The 19,562-nt window shown below is 39.9% G+C and overlaps 1 protein-coding gene across 1 annotated transcript; it reads right to left on the reverse strand.

The window, feature by feature from the left end:
* Positions 1-2,090: 2,090 nt before the first annotated feature.
* On the reverse strand, positions 2,091-16,414 carry LOC140244806 (uncharacterized). The gene is made up of 7 exons (XM_072324419.1): positions 16,369-16,414; positions 9,060-9,317; positions 8,163-8,471; positions 7,468-7,629; positions 5,569-5,696; positions 3,819-3,924; positions 2,091-2,185 (listed from the first exon to the last, which is right to left on the reverse strand). The coding sequence occupies exons 1-7, from the start codon at positions 16,412-16,414 to the stop codon at positions 2,091-2,093; spliced, it is 1,104 nt and encodes a 367-aa protein (XP_072180520.1).
* Positions 16,415-19,562: the final 3,148 nt, after the last annotated feature.

Consider the following 19,562-nt stretch of genomic DNA (forward strand, 5'->3'; position numbering starts at 1 on the left):
CGACGTAAATAAGCACTGAATTGATCAGTGTTTTAGTAGTAGCCATGATAAAAAAAAATCATGGGCGTACATATACTCGAGCGGGATTCGAACCCACGACCTCCTGATCACCGGACAGGCGTCATCTCCACTAGACCACCGAGCTTTCGCCCGACAGCAAGTGTTGGTTCTAATCCTTATAGCATGCAGCGGGTACTGCGTAATTATTCAAATTCATGAAATTCTTCCGTCGAGATGCTTTCATTGCAACTGATTGACAAATTGCCCTGCATCGACGCAAATAAGCACTGAATTGATCAGTGTTTTAGTAGTAGCCATGATAAAAAATCATGGGCGTACATACTCGAGCGGGATTCGAACCCACGACCTCCTGATCACCGGACAGATCAATTCAGTGCTGATCAATTCAGTGCCTATTTACGTCGATGCAGGGCAATTTGTCAATCAGTTGCAATCTGTCTATGTTCAAGATGTATATTGTATATGTATGCGGCATGAGAACAATGACAGTTCACGATGAACTATTGTGTGGATCTTTTTTTTTTAGAGTATCATCGGTTACTACTGTCATTTATGTTATCGCCTGAAAGTAATCGAGAGAATTTATCAGCTTCGAGTAAGGAATGATTGGAATGGAGCATCGAACATTGACACAAGAAGACATTCAATGTATATCGGAGTATTGGTAAAGAATTGAGTTCCTCAGTCAATCAAACTCTGCAATATACTTGAAAATATGTCGATATGACATAAACTTTTGTTCGATTAAAGGCAAGCAAACAAACAAACAAATGACGTTTGACAAAGCGAAAATTAAAGTTGATTTGTCAAGTGGAAGGAAATGCAAATCACATGGTAAAAGCCGAATTTTACAACAACCAACAATTGATGCTTGAATCGCACTTCGTGTCCACATGAAACCAAAATCTACGTGACAATCTTGCCGAACTTGTCGCATCACAATAAAAAATTGCAGGATCTCCCTTTTAGCAGAGAGGCCTTAGAACAAACGTTTGTGATCAGGTGACGAGTCGAGGTTAAGATATCTGAAGAGTGGCCCGGCATTTTACCCGTGAGTTTACCCGCAATGCATTCCATGCTACATCGTCATCCGCGAGTTCCCGGGGAAATATCGGGTGAAATTTGCTAAGCATGAAAAGAGTGAGGGTATAGTGATCCAGAGTTCACTGTGCTCTCAACATCTCCAACCACTAGCATGACTAGGTAATCAAGAAAACGTCTTTCCAGTGCTGTTTTTGAAATGTCATCAAAAAGATCACATTCATCACGTGGTCACGTCAAGCACTAACATTACTCTTAATGGCAGTAGCTTCGACCCGTTATACAGCACTGCGCGGATGAAGAACATACTTTTCATGCATACAACAGCCGTTACTCAAGGCCAACTCCTCAATTTTGATCAAAGGATATTGGCAATGATCTGATATTTGGCTCTAAGAAAAAAAAAAAACACCCAAATATCAATGGAATCTCCCTTGGAGACGGCAAACACAAATTGCCTATACATAATGTCACCAATAGATAAATTAAAAAAAAGTTTCCACATAGTCAATGTGTTTGTCTCACATTTCCCGCGTTTTAGCAATCTCGCTCAAAAACTTTTTTCTTTCATATTTCATATTTCCGTTAAACTCATTGTGTGTTTTCATTCTTGATGTTGCTACTACTGATTCGCAGAACTTTCACTTTACATCACTCTATATAATTGAATGTATCAAACTGGTAACTTTTTATTCAGATTTGGTCTTTTGTGTCCTTTATAGCCATATATAAATCAATCTTCATGTATTTTCACCGTTGCATTACTCATTGAAAGTTCAACCTCTCGTTCGTACAGACTAACACTTGGTCGTCACAGAGATTTCTCTTTCCTCTGCAGTTCGAACTACATTATCTTTGCTCTTCAACTTTTTTTTTTCTCTTTTATATCCGTCTCTTCACGTCAGCATTATCCTTCCGCACCGTTATGTTGTCGTCGTTGTTTTCTCAATCATTTTCCACGCACTATGTCATGCTTTCTGTCTGCTCAATGGATACGAGTAGATGTGTGGCGCAATGACGTACTCGCGTCACCGCCTTCGGCATTGTATCTCTCGGAAAATGAGGGCGTCCTCTTTTTTGCCGAGGGTCATGAGGCCTTCCGATGGATTCGCGCAGATGTATTCTGGCGGGAAATTAGAAGAGCAAAATAAAATAGAGAAAGAGAGGGGGGTGGGGGTGCATTGAGCAAAAATGCGACGTAGGTTAAAGTGTACACTTTGTGGCTCCATGCAAAAGGTAGTAAATCATGTTTCATGTCAACTCACTTAAAACGATCAATTTTACCTCACATTAAGTAATGATACTGTCTTATCAACTCTAGCCAAAATATGAACTAAAGGGCTTTTTACACTTGTAAATTTTTGCTTAGTCCCGTACCAACGGTGGGGCTAAGGGGGGGGGGGGGGGTACGGGACTATCCTTAGCCCACTTTCTGTTTACACTCGTTTTTGCCAAAGTGGGCTAGCCCCACCGATAATCCCGTACTATCTGGCCCTGCAAAATAGCAGGGTTAGCACCGCAATTGCGGTGCCAAGCAAGTGAGTGTAAACAGAACGAAAAAATAATCCGGGGCTAAGCGACGGAGACGAAGTCCGACCCTCACTGACCAATCAGAAACGAGGTAATCAAGTGCTGCCGGTGCGTGCGTGTACGTGTACAGTGCACAGCGTAATCATGAATATTCATGTGGTTTGGAAAGTCCGGGGCTAAGAAATACGAGTGTAAAAAGGTCAGTTTTCTCCTTAGCCCCGGACAAGAGATAGTACGGGACTAATTGGCCAGTGTAAAAAGCTGAAAAAAAAAAATTGGTACGGGACTAACGATAATCCTGGGTCAGAGAAAGTCCGGGGTTAAGAAACACAAGTGTAAAAAGGGCTTAAATAAGATGCAATGCCTGGAGAAGAATGCTATGGTTAAAACTGACAAGCAAAAGAGTGTTCTCTCGATTCCGTGGATTGAAAGTCAATCTAATAGATTGTAGCCAGGGACCAATCCAAAATTGAATTGAAGTTTCAATCGAATAAGATCTTAAATTCTAACTCTCACTATAGATTGAAAACTTCAATCTAACGTTTGGATTGGTCCCTGACTACAATCTATTTCAATCTAAGGAATTTAGAGTGTTCCATTAGGATACCAGTATGTGTGCTACACAAAATGTCATTCATTTGAAACATTGCAAATTGTATCCGAGTCGGTGACAAGAAACTCATACATGAATCGCAATGGCCATCCATTTGTGAGAAGTGAATTCACCAGTGGGCGGTTATGCACTCACTGCGACAGTTGCTCCGGTCTTATTTTCTCCAAGGACTTAGGGTTATAGGGCTAGGGATTTGAAAGGGTATTAGGTTTAGTTTCTTGTGATGATTGGGATTGGGGCTAGGGTTATATTTGTGGGTAGAATTTATCTTTGGCTTGCAGATATTTCACGGAGCATTTGTCGAAGGAGCAAATGTCATGGAGGCGCTGCCGCTGATTACATAGTCCAGATTCTAGACAATCTGGACGATTTTAATCGTCCGCATTCCCCACACTAACACACGCATGAATCATGCGTGCACCCACACAATGCGCCCAACTGCTGATTGCGACACTCCACCAATTGGTACTCCCGAAAAAAATCTTGTGTAATACAGTGTACATACAGACACCATCAACGTACGTCAGTACGTCACTGCATGCCAGTGCAGGGAGGTGATGCTACGAATACAGTCCAGGAAGTGGACTACTGATTACAAACATTTACGACTCACTCGCATTGGTACAGCTCGTAAGTGTAGCTCCCCCGTCGCCCGCTGCTTGGTGCATGAAGAAGCGTCCGTCAGCCTGGCTGATGTCACGGGGTTTGCTTTTCAGCGGCTGAGTGGTAGAGAATTGCAACAAGTTACTCATGACTTACCTGGTAAACACAATGGGATACCTTATAGCGTTCAAACAGTCTTGTAATGCATATTATGTATCTATCGAAATGGTACATTGTTACGTCATTGCAAGCAAATACACCCTATAGATAAGTTGGAACCCTCCTTTATAGAATTCACAGTATATATTTTCAAATGAAGATGTTCTCAACTACAAATACTATACCACTGCAGAGTGTTCCTGAGCATAAGTGCGATAGACCGATGGCGGCCGATGACCATAGTAGTGTAAGCATGGTAAGGATGCCACAGAAATATCAAAAAATATGATGGGAGCAACATTAAAAGAGAGCTTGTATGATAGAAGTTCCCATTCAGACCTTGATGTTTTGAGGTTAAAGAGTTCGGCCGACGTAAAAAGAAAAAAAAAGAAAGGTGACATTGATGTTGAAAAAAAAGATCAAACAAACATGGAAATTGAATGAGTACTGACGTAATACTCACATTTAAGTGCATCATAAGCATACAATCGTACGTGTCCATTGTTACTATTATTACACTATAATACAGATGAAAATTAGGTCTTAAACGGTATAGGTAACACAAGTCCAGCAGCGAATTGTGTACGTAAACACCCCCCCCCCCCCAAAAAAAAAAAAAAAAAAACGAAGAAAAAAAAAGTTAACCATATTACACTAATGCGCAAAGTAATGCATGAAATAACCTGCTCATATGCCGTTTCTCAGGAAGCTGACAAAATGAGATATATACTGATGGACATAATAACCAGGTGTACAAATAAGTATATCAGGAGAAGGTATAGATTAGCATATACACAATGTGACGCTCTCTCCACTAAGAAGGAGAGGGGGAAAGATCCCGAATATTCTTTGACTTCAATTTGATAGCACATCGTGAAGATATATAAACAAACACACACATAGTGTCTCTCTTGTAATCCTGATACGCCTGTTCTGGATCATTAATCTAATCAAACTAGGCTTTTTTTTTTTTTGGTTTGTTTGTTTGTTTGTTTGTTTGTTTTCTCATTTTGTATTCCAAATGGGATGTATCCCAGAACAAAGATTCGCCCTCAGTCTACAAGAATCAGAAACAGGCGTTATGCCAACAAGATTTTGAAGGGTACACATTATTGTGTACCCTTGAACGCATGGCAGATATAAAGATATTATAAATAGTTTTCGGTATGATATTAATCGGATAATAATATACACCTGACTAGCATTCATAATGAATATATGTATTGTGTATTGATGGTAGAAAACATTATAATTATAGTATATTCATTCATCGTATTTTTGCTAGTAAAGAGTTACTCGAATATTTGAAAAAAAGAAACACAGATATTTGTTTAAATTGTCTGTACTAAAGAAATGGCTTTATATTGTGTTGAAGTAATGATTATGTATTTCATTCATCCTCTGTATAATTATGTTGCTTCGAGAAATATTCAATAAATTCTATCATTTAAAACAAAAAAGATTTTGAAGCAAATTCATCCCTTCACCCTCCTTTAAAAAAATCATATATATATATTGTTATAATTATATATATATATATATATATATATATATATGATATACATAAACTTATGATAGATGACATAGAAATTGCTACATACAATTAACACAAGTTCTTCGTCCCTGTTGACGGAGAGACACTGATTGGACGAAAAGGTGACCATCATAGGAGACACGCCCTGTTTCTGATCGGTCTTGCTCGTGCTGAAGAAATGAAGCTCGACAACATCTGATTGGATAAGGATGATAAGGAAGAAATAACGAATGCGCTAAAATCATGGTATGTGATCACAACACTCTAAAAATACGATGGTAAATCAGCATTTTAAAAGTTGTCACTCCTCAAACCTCTTGTAAAAAGTAAAATTTTGCATGGGTTATGTTGGATTATACTATTTCTGGAATGGTAATCAAACATTTTGACTATCAAATTTAACATTTTGGGTGTTAGATTTAACTTAGCCGTTTTCAGCCTCCAAATCTAATGACGTGTATTTTCTTTAGGTATTCACCCTCATCAACCTAATACTGAATTAATTCTCAGCAAACTGGTATGGTTTATTTTTCCTTTTTTGTCAGATTTATGGTAGTATCGTTGCTATGACAATAATGGTGGGGATCGAGTTCGTTCACTTTATCTACAGTTGTGAGGCCGCCGACGATTAAAAATAATAATCTTTGGGCCAACCAGCGTCGTAAGAGGCCGCACACATACTTCGGCGATCTATAGGAAATTGTGGATATCTTATTGGCCAATCGCTTTGATGCCACCGCGCCTCCATCTTACCACGCACATCATCCATACACTTGTGTACGGAGCTCACGACATCACGTGATTGTGGTGACAGTCTCTGTGGAAAATGCATGCAAGTCCCCATAAGGTGCGCGTGGTAACATGGCGGCGCGGCGGCTTCAATTGAAAGCACAGCGTGACTGGGCCAATGAGATATCCAGGTACTTCCTACACTGCAAAACATCTGGACCCCGTTTCATAAAAGATGTTAGGATGTCAACTCTTGCGCTGGAATGACAACTTCCCATAGCAACAGCCAATCATGAAGCTGGATTCTTGTCGTTACCATGACAATTGTCATTCCAGCAAGAGTTGCTATCATATCAACTTTTTATGGAATGGGGCCCTGGTGTTACCAGGAAGGTTCAACCTCCCTGGTGTTACATAATAGAAACACCGAACTGGTGTTAAATTTCCGGTGCTCATTTGTGTTGTTAAATTAACACCTCCGGGTATCACTTCAAAATATAACACCAATTTTTAGCTGAAGGTAATTAGTTATTGTTCTTCTTGTTGATTTTGAACTTAAACTAGTAATCAAGAACTTTCCGATAGAGAACTTGATTTTGTTTAAAAAGTTTTGAACACATTTACACCAGGAACACCAGTTGGTGTGGTCTCCTATTGACACTGGGCAGCTGGTATACCACTGACATTAACACAAGCAATCAAGTCAACACCATGCGGTGTCATTGTTGAATTGACACCACGAAGTGTCAGGTGAACACTTTTCATTATCATCACAACACACTTTCTACACCTGTCGATGTGTGTTCCTGTATTGACACTTGATCGGTATGAAATCATGGAGCTACTAACAGATAGTAGCTCCATGGTCAAATTTAACACCCATGGTGTTCAATCTAATGGCCCGTTTACACCATCAAGCACGGTACGGGCAACGGGCAAGATTTTTGCTGTGATACACCAAAAGGAACAATGTCCGGTTCTGTTTAAAAAGAATCAGTAATTCGGCACAAAATCACCCAAAATGTAATTCTTATGTCAAAATCAAGAGTAACAAAATCAACAGTAGAAGATTAATTTTGTAACAAAATTATTATCGGGGAAGTGATATTGCAACAGAATCAGACATGGTTCCTTGGCGCAAAACAGCAAAACCCGCGTTCCGTGACTAGTGCCGGATTTGGTGTTTAACTTAGCTTGACACCGATGTTTTTGCAGTGTACGGAGATGAGCGACTTACATCGGCTCCAGTCGCTCCTCTCCTCGCTCTCCATCACGAAAGCTTCCGTTTCGAAGGACAGTCTCCCTCCTTCGTCCACGCCTATGCACTTCTTCAGACCCTCGGCTACGTAGTGGACCTTACGGGTTTCGTAATGGTTGACCTTTAGTCCCGATCCTTTACCTGCGTTATGTGTTTCGGAGAACATTCGAGAAACGTGACATGGATTATGTCTCTCAAGAAACTGACAATGGAATCTGCTAGAAGTGAAATATAAAAGTGAATTCCAAAAGAAATCTCGGACCACCAGATGGACAGCTAGGTAGACCAAGCCATAATGATGTCATGACATTAACAGTGATAGATATAAATCACGTGATCTCCTTTATCTTCTTTTTTTTGGTGGTTTCTTTGTTTGATTTCGAGCTATTGACAGAATTCAAGTAAGTTTACATCAACATATTATGACGTCACTATCCAACAGACCCCACATATTTTCTCAACTGATAGCATAGGTCCTATCAGATTTTCCAGTAATTTATCAAGTTCAATTGTAGCTTAGTTTGGTGCCCAGGGTGTGTTAAAAAAAGTTAGATTAGATTGAATAAGAGCTACATTTTTCCTCCATCACAAGTTCTACCTGTAATGGACAATGTAAACATATTTTTAGTGTCGCGCATGCTGGAAAATTAAGCTGTTCAACATGATGTACTTACGGACGTCTTGGGCGAGTTGCAGAAGGTGGCAGGCCTCCAGAGACTTGGCCAACGTGTGCGTCTCGTCAAACTCGCCTCGGATTTCCCGCTGCCAGGCGTGGAGGAGCTGGAAAGATGCTTCCTTGATGCTATAATTCGACTTATTCCATATGGTGGAGATGCGTTCGTAGGGAATGCCCAGGTGGAGGCCCAGCGGTACGAACTTCTCGCTCGGGACCCGGTTGCCGACGAAACGCAGCTGGTTATCCGTCAGCGGGGCGGGACTTGATTTCGTCAACTTGCACCTGTAAGTTCGGAGGTCCGCTCTTGCTGCAAAGTATTCCATAAGGTGAATAAAAAGTTAGTATCTAAATTTAGAATGGTCATAAAGTTTTGTTCGTTTGTTTGAATGCTTGCTTTTTGTAATGATGACAAACAATGAAAAATGCACATAGGCCTTCATGGTATTAAATCAAGAACAACACTTAACAGGCATGGGAATAACGATGATATAGTAGGTAATTTTGAATCCACATTAGGATATCGACATCAATAAAAAAAAGAAAAAATGTTTGTATGCTTTTATTTTGCACGGAGGGCATTCACTGTCTGAGCAATACTCAATTCCAAGTGTAACATCTTAACTGTCCCCAAGTCCCTTTGCTCCAATTTTTCCTTCATGCATCATTACTGTGAGCTCCTTACAATCTTATTTGGAAAGTTTTTTTTTTTCACAAAATGGAAATTATCACGGTGTTTCCGAATAAATATCTGACATCAAAACCTCACAACTGCATTACACTTCAACATCACCACGAAGTGCTGCTCTCTCTCGTTCTTCTTCTTCTTCTTTTCCTTCTATTTTCTATCTTTTGATCTATCTTTCTTTAGCTCCCTTTAAATGGAGCACGCCCTCACCCGGTTGGAACATGCTCTTGTCGAAGATATCGAGGTCCTGCAGCACGCCGGTGATGATGCGGACGGTGTCCTTGTCCCGCCGCTTCTCTTGCCACTTGATGAGACACTGTAGGGTGCCCTCCGTGAATGTCGTGAGGTCCGCGTCTTGCCGAATCTCTCTCATCTCCTCGCTCTTGAGGCCGAGAATCTCCGCGAGCTTGTCCTGCAGCCCCGGCATCACCTTCTCGCTCACGAACCACAGCTGCAGCTCGGTCAGCTCTGTAATACACAAAAGAATAAAATTAGCTCAACAAAATGAAAGACTAGGAGATGACATCCTATATAAATTACTGAGGAAACAAAATGAACCCAAGAGACTTCCGCTGAATGACATTATTATACACCAGTCGCTTAAAAACTCGTGTTCTGTATTAGTTGATGAGGGTGAATACCTCTTTAGAATGCACTAGAGATAATGAGTCCCATCTTGAAGTGAAACACGTATTGTTTTCAAATCAAGACCCCCCCCCCAAAAAAAAAAAAGAAAAAAAAAAGAAAAAAAAAGGTGATCATAAGAATTATATTAGAACTGGCTTTAAAACAAACTTTACGCCGCAGGTGTCCACTGATCACTCTCTTTACACTTTATTTCACAATATCTTACAGATTCCTACGAGTTTACTGGCACAAAACTTGTGCATCACGGATTTATAATACGAAATAGTTAAAGTTTTGTTTGGACTGGGATAGCGCTTTCGCGACTCTGTGTTGAATATCCAGTTTTATAATGAAACAAATTGAAGAATGATTTCTGTTTTGTCAGCAGGACTCCGGTACACTTCCTTATCAAACTTCAAGGATTGGCTTTGCCAATAAAGGACCTTCTATGCAAGATGCCTTGTGGTAGGAAACTATGATGTCCAAGTTGAGTATCAAAGCGGCGAGAGAATCACGGGTGACGTATAGGACCTATAAACGGATGGATCTAGCTGTTCGTGACTAAAATTACGCGACTCCAGATTTCGCGTATATATATATATATACAGACGCTGCACAATTAAGTCTTTCCCTTTTCAACGAAACATAATACATTCCCTTGTCAGGTTATTGAGGTATATTAAAGTTGATAATCTAATATCCTCCAATTATGCGCTATTTTGCTAATTTTTCTCAAATCGCATTTTGGGGAAAATTTTCTCCTTAAAGTCTGTTCTGATGTAGTTAGATTATAGGAACTTTAATTTGTGGCAGTAACTACATTTTGGAAGATAGGTTCGGAAAGTGCATTGATAAAAGAAAATAACAAAGGCCGTATATTTCTGGAAATCATGCTCGATGTGTTGAAAGATTTCTATCCACTTCTCGATAAGTTATAGATTACATCTTTTTGCCTGAAATATGGTCTTTATACTCAGGTAACCTCTTCAAAGTAATTTAATTTGTTCTTCCAGACGGCATTACCATTATACATATACATAACTGTATCATGCCCAGCATTGTCGGGTATAGTACCAATATAACAATTAGCTCATGATGTGCTATTGAACTCGTGCAGTACTATTTCACTTCGGCCTGCGACCTCGGGGAAACAAAACAGCACTCGGGATGGTTTAGTATTTGTCGTTCTATAATCCAGTATAGTACATGATACAGCATGCACTATTCGTATAATATAATTTCTTAGCTAAGATATGAGTCCCTTGGGAACGTCAAGTGTGGTATATATTACGCCTCTAAAAAGGCAATATTTATTCATCTGTATAACATACTACATTTTGAGCACATTATAGCATAGAATGATGTCTGGCAGAACATTCACCATGTGTTGCAGTTAATTCAGTTTCATATAAAATGATTCCTCCTACTATAAGTTTCCAAATTATTGATATATTGCACGACCATGGACTACGACGTATATTGTGAATAACACGTGATGCAAATGCTACAAACGTTATAAATAACAAATCATACATTCATTTTGTTTCAGTGTACGACTGCACGTACACAGCACACGTTAGTTTCTGTATACCCCATGTTCACATTAAAGCTGACGAAATAAAATATATCAAGCCATTTACGTTTAATCTTATCTGCTTATGCAGTACTTTCCCAGTAATTTGGGTTCATGAATTAGGTTGACATTGAAAGACACAAGCATTGAAAGACAAAGGTTGACATTGAAAGACACAAACGCACACACACACACACATACACACACACACACACACACACACACACACACACAGCCAAACTACTTTATAGAAACTTGCACACAGCAGGGAGGCGGCCAGGGCACCTCCCTACTCACAGTATATAGGCGTAATGGAGGTTAGATAAATTGAGATCCATATAAGCGCACGCAGGCTATATGATCAGATGATGGCGGGAAAAGAGTGGCGCCATTTATCACAGCACAGCAGAATAACAAACATACATAAACAATTCGACGTACGTACGTAGGCCTACGCTTGTGGTGGCTAGCATGCCATGGATAATTGCAATATCACAGTGCCAGCGTTTGTAAATGTGTAATACGCCGAGACTGGTGACTATAAAGAGACTTAAAGGCCCTGCTTACCTTTGGGAGCAGTGATTTCAAACATTTTCAAGATATCACATTTGATGTATATATGTGTAGGTCTGTTGTATCACAAAACATCCTACCATATAACATTTTCGCAATAAAGCATAAAATATAAGGAGATATCAGTATTCTTTCCTCAATAAACCATAAATGTAGACGGTATAGTCTGGAAACACTTTTATTATAACTATTGTTCACATTTTGTGTATTTAACAATGCTTAACATCGATTGTACGAATTCAGATTTTTACAGTGGTTGTTTTTATCCCTAACTCACATGTCAGAACTATTTTAAAGCACTAATGCTGGGTTTTTCTTTCACCTGCAAATGGTAAATTATGCCTTTAAAGGGACCATGCAGTGCAGATGCATGTTGACGTGTATTGATTAATCGTCATCATTTACGTGGCCAAAAAGATGTCTAAATGATATGTGTATCATATATTTTATGATAATATGTCTACTGCATACGCCCACGAAAACACCTTTCAAACCATGATTCTACCAGTGACGTCACACAATTTCTCAATCATTCCTGAAGTAGGCCTACTAATTATGATAAACAAAATACACTGGAATATGCACCTTAGCTGTAAGTACACCAAGCGTAACTTACATAATTATTTCCCTGCAAGCCATTTTAGTGACACGGAAACTTGGTAGTAATTATGCTTAGTGTATTAAACATTGCATCTGAAGAAAAATGGTAGAAAAATCATAATAAGATAAATAGCCCGTACTTAAAGATATTCATTTTGGCCACACGAGTATGATGTTGAGGGTATCGTGAATCAACACAAGTCAACATGCCTTTGCGTGAAATATATTTCCTTTAAGTTTTGAAAGCATTGCGTGTTTTTGTTAGTTTGTTGATTTTCGGCAAGTATAAGAAGAGATTGAGGGGAACATTCCATGGAGTGAGCGCCATCTTATTATCGACTACTGCTGACGTCACAGGATCTTCCTACTCTCCGCGAGTCCACTCACCCCTCTGCTCCCCTCTATATCCACCGTTCTCGCTCTACCGTTCTGGTGATAGTGGACAGACTCTCAAGTCTTGGATCAGGTCTGAAATAACATTGACATATGAGCGCTGTGTATGATTTGTGTAAAGAGAGACATTCCAGAGGATGGGATTTTGGTTTCATATCCAAGAGACTTCATACTGTAAGGATGCCCCATCACACATGGATACACAGCGCGTTAAATTCAGTGTGTATAGTTTTAGGTGTCACACGTCTCTTATACAGAAGAAGATGGTGGGGTTTTTTTATGAGCATGATACTCAAAATGGCTCTACTTTGAAATTAAGTGGCAAAATGTGACAACCAACTTTGGTATCAGCCTGAATTTGGACTCTCTATAGGCATGAGTTATACGGACATAGACACGGAAATAGCTATTTGAACATTTATCACTGTAGTAACCCCGAATTAACGTGTTCACATGTATTATGAATTATGATAGCGAAGCTAGGGTGGGGAATGCATTTAATCTTATTACAGTAACACGTTGTACTATCGTCGCGTATATAATTAACCTGGGCCCCGTTTTATCAAAAGATAAAATCGATTTTAAATTTCCTTACCACACAGGCTGCCATAGACTTACAGTTGAAATCAACTATATAATCAATTTTAACTCTTCATAAAACAGGGCCCTGGAATATCTCTGAGAACATTGTGGACACGTACAATTTGCATTTTATCAAAAGGTGTAAAGATCTATAGTACATTATTTTATTGTAAATAGAATTAAAGTGCAAAAGTGGTAAATGAGTGTAATAAATGTCACACCTGAGTTGAAAATATATTATCTCGTAAAAAGCACCGCAAAGATAAATATTGCTGTGGTGCATTCTTAAGGAGATAATGTGCCACAGGACACGCGAAATGTTGGAAATATTTGAAATCTCGTATTTACTGTAAAAAAAAAATCTATATTTTCTACTGTGTCATCAGGGACGTGAAATATCGTGGAGCATTCCAATCAATTGAGGTCTGTTCAACGCATCCTTTATCTGCCATATTGATATGGAAACCTGGACCCTGTTGCATAAAAGTTGAGATCAAACATAAGTCAGGAAATCAAATATAATTGTCTGAATACTCGATTCTGATTGGCTAATACCTGACTTAGGTTTGCTTTCCTGACTCAATTGTCCCCGCCGAACGAGTTCGAGCAGGGGACTATGAAACGGGCTCCGTACGTGTGTGTGTCTGTGCGTCCGTCCGTCCGTCCGTCCGTCCGTCCGTCCGTGCGTCCGTCCGTGTGTGCGTCCGTGTGTGATCAAAATGTTCAATTTGCTACTTCTCTGTCATTTATTAGCCAATTTTGATTCTGTTTGCTTTATATGATAGCACTACATGGGAGCTTTAAAACTTCTACACAGAATTTCAGTTGTGACCTTTGACCTACATTGTACATTTTGCTACAAAATGCTACTCCTTCGCCATTTCTAACCCGATTTCGATTCCGTTTGCTTTATGTGATGGCACTAGGTGAGGGCTTCAAAACTTCTACACAGAATTTTGACCTTTGACTTCTTTGACCTTTGACCTTGATTTTTGACCTATATTGTACATTTGCTACAAAATGCTACTCCTTCGCCATTTCTAACCCGATTTCGATTCCGTTTGCTTTATATGATAGCATGCACTAGGTGAGGGCTTCAAAACTTCTACACAGAATTTTGACCTTTGACTTCTTTGACCTTTGACCTTGATTTTTTACCTATATTGCACATCTTGTTACAAAATGCTACTTCCGGCGGGGACATATATTACGCACCGCGTAATTTCTACTTTTCCTTGTTTTGATTGCATCTCTTTATGCAACAGAGCCCTGCATGAAGCACAAAATTACCATGCTGATGAAACAGATAACCACATACATACTACATAGGATTGACATTCAAAAACACAAGTACACACGTACGCCAATTTGAGACATTAATCATAATAAAGGTATATTCACTAAAAACTCCGGAGTACAAAAAAAAATGTGTTTTTTTTTTCATAATGTAATGGTAATATTAATGATGTGCGTCCCCTTGGAGCATACAATAGATATGGTTTACTCCACATAGCAAATCATAGTGTTGATAAAGTGCATTACAAATTGAGGAACCTTGTATGTCTTTTCTTCTTGTCTTTTACGAAAGCCACCTGACCTTTTTGGGAAAAAGAAAAGTCCCAACAACTTTCATTCTAAAGGAAATTCACCTGCACATTAGTGATGTTATAATACGGTGTCATTTTCCGCTTAAAGACGTGTAGTAAGGGTACGTTTGGAAGTCTTTGATACTGAATATTCATCACATAAAATTAAGTGACAATGATGCTTGATGGCTATGCACCAATGCATTAAAAAAAGAAGAAAAGAAAAAAAAAAGTATTCTATAGTAATTTGTTTCCGGTCGGTGTCACGAACAGCTGGCAAATGGCATTCATTTATGTCTACAATCGATATTCTTTGCCGGCAAGTTAGTGTGCGGAAGTTTGTGTCAAGTGTGTGTGTGTGTGTGTGTCTGTGTCTGTGTGTGCTTGTGTGTGTTATGTCGGACGCGCGCCCGCTGTATACCGACATAATTGTGGGGGAGGGGGGGGGGGGCTAATTATTACCCTTAAGGACGCATCAAACCACAGGAGCTCATTATCTATTAAGGTGCTTACATGCATACAGTGTGTGTGTGTGTGTGTGTGTGTGTGTGTGTGTGTGTGTGCGTTAAATGCAGCAAATGATATGCACCTGTGGTAGAATGAGGAGCTAAATAAATGAGAGGAATGGGTCGTACGGTATTACATTTATAAAGCAGTGCTATACAAGCAGTAATTGAAACGTGGCAATAAGCATCATGGTGATGGTAAACTTCCACAATTGAAATGGATATACGGCATTGACGTGGTATAGCGCACGTGAAAATACCAGTCCCTAAATGAATTAGTAGTAGTAGAAGTAGTACTTATAGGAGTAAAGTAGCGCGTGTGTGTTGCTAAACATCGAGTTTCAGTATAGTGTATACATGTAGTAGCAGTAGTAGTAGTAGTAGTAGTAGTAGTAGTAGTATTAGTAATAGTAGTAGCAGAGGTATAGTCGTACATAGTAGTAGTAGTAGTAGTAGTAGTAGTAGTAGTAGTGGTAGTAGTAGAAGTAGTAGTAGTAGTAATAGTAGTAGCAGAGGCATAGTCGTACATAGTAGTAGTAGTAGCAGTAGTAATAGTAATAATAGTAGTAGCAGAAGTATAGTCGTACATAGTAGTAGTAGAAGTAGTAGTAGTAGTATCAAGTAGTAGTAGTAGTATACACTAGTAGTAGCAGTAGTAGTAGTAGTAGTAGAAGTAGTAGTAGTAGTAGAAGTAGTAGTAGTAGTAGTAGTAGTAGTAGTAGTACTAGTATTAGTACTACTACTACTAGTGGTAGTAGAAGTAGTAGTAGTAGTAGTAGTAGTAGTAGTACCGTAGAAGTAGTAGTACACTGTAGTAGAAAGAATATCAGCTAACACTAAACTATGGTCGGGGTAGAATTATGGTGGCGCCGTGGTGAATGTGATACTTTATCATCTTGGATAAAGTGAGTCAGCAACAGCTACATACATTATACACTATATGTATGTATCTTCTTCCCGACGTCGACTGTAAACTTATCTTCAATTGATGGCCATACAATGACAATCTCATGCGACAGGTCGCATAATCGATACATTTTTGTTATCGAATCGTTAGAGATGGCGTGTTAATAACTTACGAGGTACACCGGCTGCATCGGCGCTGTGTGACCGACTGTTTCCCATAGTGACGAATGGAATGTGATGCAGACGAAGAGAAGGCTCAATTCACGCAAATCCAAGCGCCATGTTGAGACCATCCGAGGCAAGCCGCGATCGACGGGCGGGGGCGTCCAATTCAGTGGAAGATCGTCGCTCACCTCGACCGGGAAGATGAACTTGATGTATTGAAATGCCGACGACGAGGCTACGATGTGTGTTTTCTCTTGATGTTATCGAGTTCAAATCAGAATGATACCGTTGAATCACTACAAATCACCGAGCTAAAAGATGTCAAACCTCAGTGAGAGAGAGAGAGAGGGGGAGAGGGATGAGGATGAGGGAGGAGAGAGAGCACGATGTAAACATGTATAGATGGAGTTAGACTGATGATGAGTTGGAGCTACAGATGAATTGTCTTCCCCCGAAACCCCCATCCTATCTACGCGGTGAGCATGATACACGCCCAAATACAACACGTACATACATAATGCGCGTGTGCCGGCGACGGAGGGAGCAAATTGAGAATGCTGCCTTCGATTTCAATGGCTGTGTGTACGTAGACCTTTCGACTCGCACCGACACACAGCAATATACACAACACGCAGTGAAAGCACGGAGGTGAGAGCGAGCACATTACGAGTACGTATAATACGAACTACGAACGCCTATTTTATCAAACGCCGCGAGCGCTGATGCATGGGCGCAACGACGCCGCTAAGTAGCAAAATTAAGCAGAAATACAATAAAATTATCACGCTTCATTAACACAAGCGCTTACACTCACGCATATCATGCAATGATTGTGTAATATAATAATAATTATGCACGTGATATGTGTGTTAATATAGACCCTAAACATACTGCATCATCGGTTTATTGAGATAACATATTATATCAAAAAACAAAGGAATACATCGAAAGACTAGTGTAGCAATCATAGAAATAGGCCCTACGTATAGCAATTATGATAAAAAAAAATAGAATATACATTTAACATGTATAAATAGAAATACTGCGTAATATGACATTGTATTACACTTGGAATTTCAATCAGAATAGAATTAAAAAAAAAGGTAATCAATGACAGACTGTAATTGTTTATGAATAAACCAAGAAATGAAACTAAAGTTCCGAACACACTTTTCAGAAAATGTTTAAAAATTATCTTATTTTTTTTTTTACATGTGTTTTATCTTTTTATTTTTGTAAGTGCTGTGATATAGTTTAGCTATGTATATAGCGTATCTAAATACCCAATGGTAATAATAATAATGATACACACACACACACACACACACACACACACATATATATATATATATATATATATATATATATATATGTATGTATATATATATATATATATATATATATATATATATATATATATATATATAGATATATATATATATTACATAATATTATTATCATTATTATACGTGTGTGTGTGTATGAATATAAGGGAAACAGTGTAGGCATACATGGGAAATTTTTATTAAGCATCGTCAGCAGTAGGCCTAAATCATGGACTGAATGAGATGTAATTATAGAAGACGTTGGGGAGACACAACAGTCTCCTTAACGTATAGTACTGACAACCAAGTAGTGTTTCCCTAAGGTGACACCCAAAGATAATTATTTACATTGCATATACTATACATGATGTTTATTATAATGATGGAGCTATAGGCTTCTAATGTAGAGCGCCGATGTCTGCCTTGGCTGGGCGCTGAAGGCGCTTGCTGTAGAATGTCTCACAAAATTAATTTCAACAGTCAGTCAGCGTGTCAAATTTATGACAGTTTATCTCCATGGATACATGTAGTCACTTAGAAAAAAAAAAAACATGGTTAATTGCCCATCTTCATCTCGGACAAGGGTAAAAGTCTGTGCCTTTAACCCGTTACATTGGTTAAACGGTAAGTAACTTTCCAGAATAATGATTATATCGTTGAAAACATGAATCCGCCTTACATCCATAACACCCGATGGAAATGTGCTTAGATCGTGAGGCGTTGACATCCGCGTTGATAATATCCAGCTCGTCGATTATTGACTCGTGTTTGCCAGAAGATCTGAGGTCGGACCCAATTTACAGGCACCGTGTCCCAGTCTCCAATATATTGCAGTTCTTAGGTTACGTAAACAGCAAATACGCACGAAGCGTGACAGGCAGGGCCTTCTAGCTTGCTTACTTTTGACACGTGAGCTGAATGAGAGAGAGAGAGAGAGGGGGGGGGGGGGGGGCATCCCATGGACAAATTCGAGATAATACAGTGTGTAAGTGTACTGTCACTCTAACCTAATTGAAGTTCATTTCTGACTCTTCATTACTTATCTCCTATCCCAATGCCCTCCTCCCCTCCCCTTCCTCCTCCCCCTCCTCCTCCCCTCTCCAGCTCGGGATCCTCCCCTCCCCTCCTCCTCCTCTCCTCCTCCCCTTCCTCCTCCCCCTCCCCCTCCCCTCCCCTCCTCCCCCTCTCCTCCTCCTCCTCCTCCTCCTCCCCTCTCCCCTTCTCCTCCTCTCCTCCTCCTCCTCCTCCTCCCCTCTCCCCTCCTCCTCCCCTCTCCCCTCCTCCTCCCCTCTCCCCTCCTCCTCCCCTTCCCTCATCCTCCTCCTCCCTCTCACCCTCCTCCTCCCCTCCTCCACCTCCCCCTCCTCCTCCTCTTCCCTCCCCTCCTCCTCCTCCCCTCCTCCTCCCCCTCCTCTTCCACCTCCTCCCCTCCTCTTCCACCTCCACCACCTCCTCCTCCTCCACCACCTCCTCCTCCTCTTCTTCTTCCTCCTCCTCCTCCCCCTCCTCCTGTTGTATCTGTCGAACTCGTGGGCTGTTTTTACCTAGTGTCGAATTCATGGGTTATATGACTCATGGACCTGTGTTCAATGTCGAACTCGTGGGCTGTATGACTCGTGGGTGTCGGTCTAGTGGGATGACCCCAAACTTATGTTCTGAAGTGGTTAAGTGATTGAGCAAAAATTAGTATTTTTTGAATATACACATTTCACTTCAGGGAATATTCCAAATCAGCAGAAATGTCATCAAAAATGGTAGTCACCATGGTAATCTATACTAAGATATCCCAATAGCACAGAATGTTTCCACACGTAATGGAAAGGTTGATATGAACATCCTGTTTAGAAGAGATGAAAGTCTGACACTTATGAACACAG

This window comes from Diadema setosum, chromosome 21 (assembly GCF_964275005.1).
Source record: "Diadema setosum chromosome 21, eeDiaSeto1, whole genome shotgun sequence".
Classification (NCBI taxonomy): Eukaryota; Metazoa; Echinodermata; class Echinoidea; order Diadematoida; family Diadematidae; genus Diadema; species Diadema setosum.

Bases quoted from the DNA above. Each gene is read 5' to 3' on its own strand.
- LOC140244806 (XM_072324419.1), bottom strand. From the start codon at position 16,414: ATGGGAAACAGTCGGTCACACAGCGCCGATGCAGCCGGTGTACCTC. The intron at 9,318-16,368 runs GTAAGTTATTAA...TGTGTATTACAG, and splicing joins CGATGCAGCCGGTGTACCTC to AGCTGACCGAGCTGCAGCTG. The intron at 7,630-8,162 runs GTAAGTACATCA...CACATAACGCAG, and splicing joins GCAACTCGCCCAAGACGTCC to GTAAAGGATCGGGACTAAAG.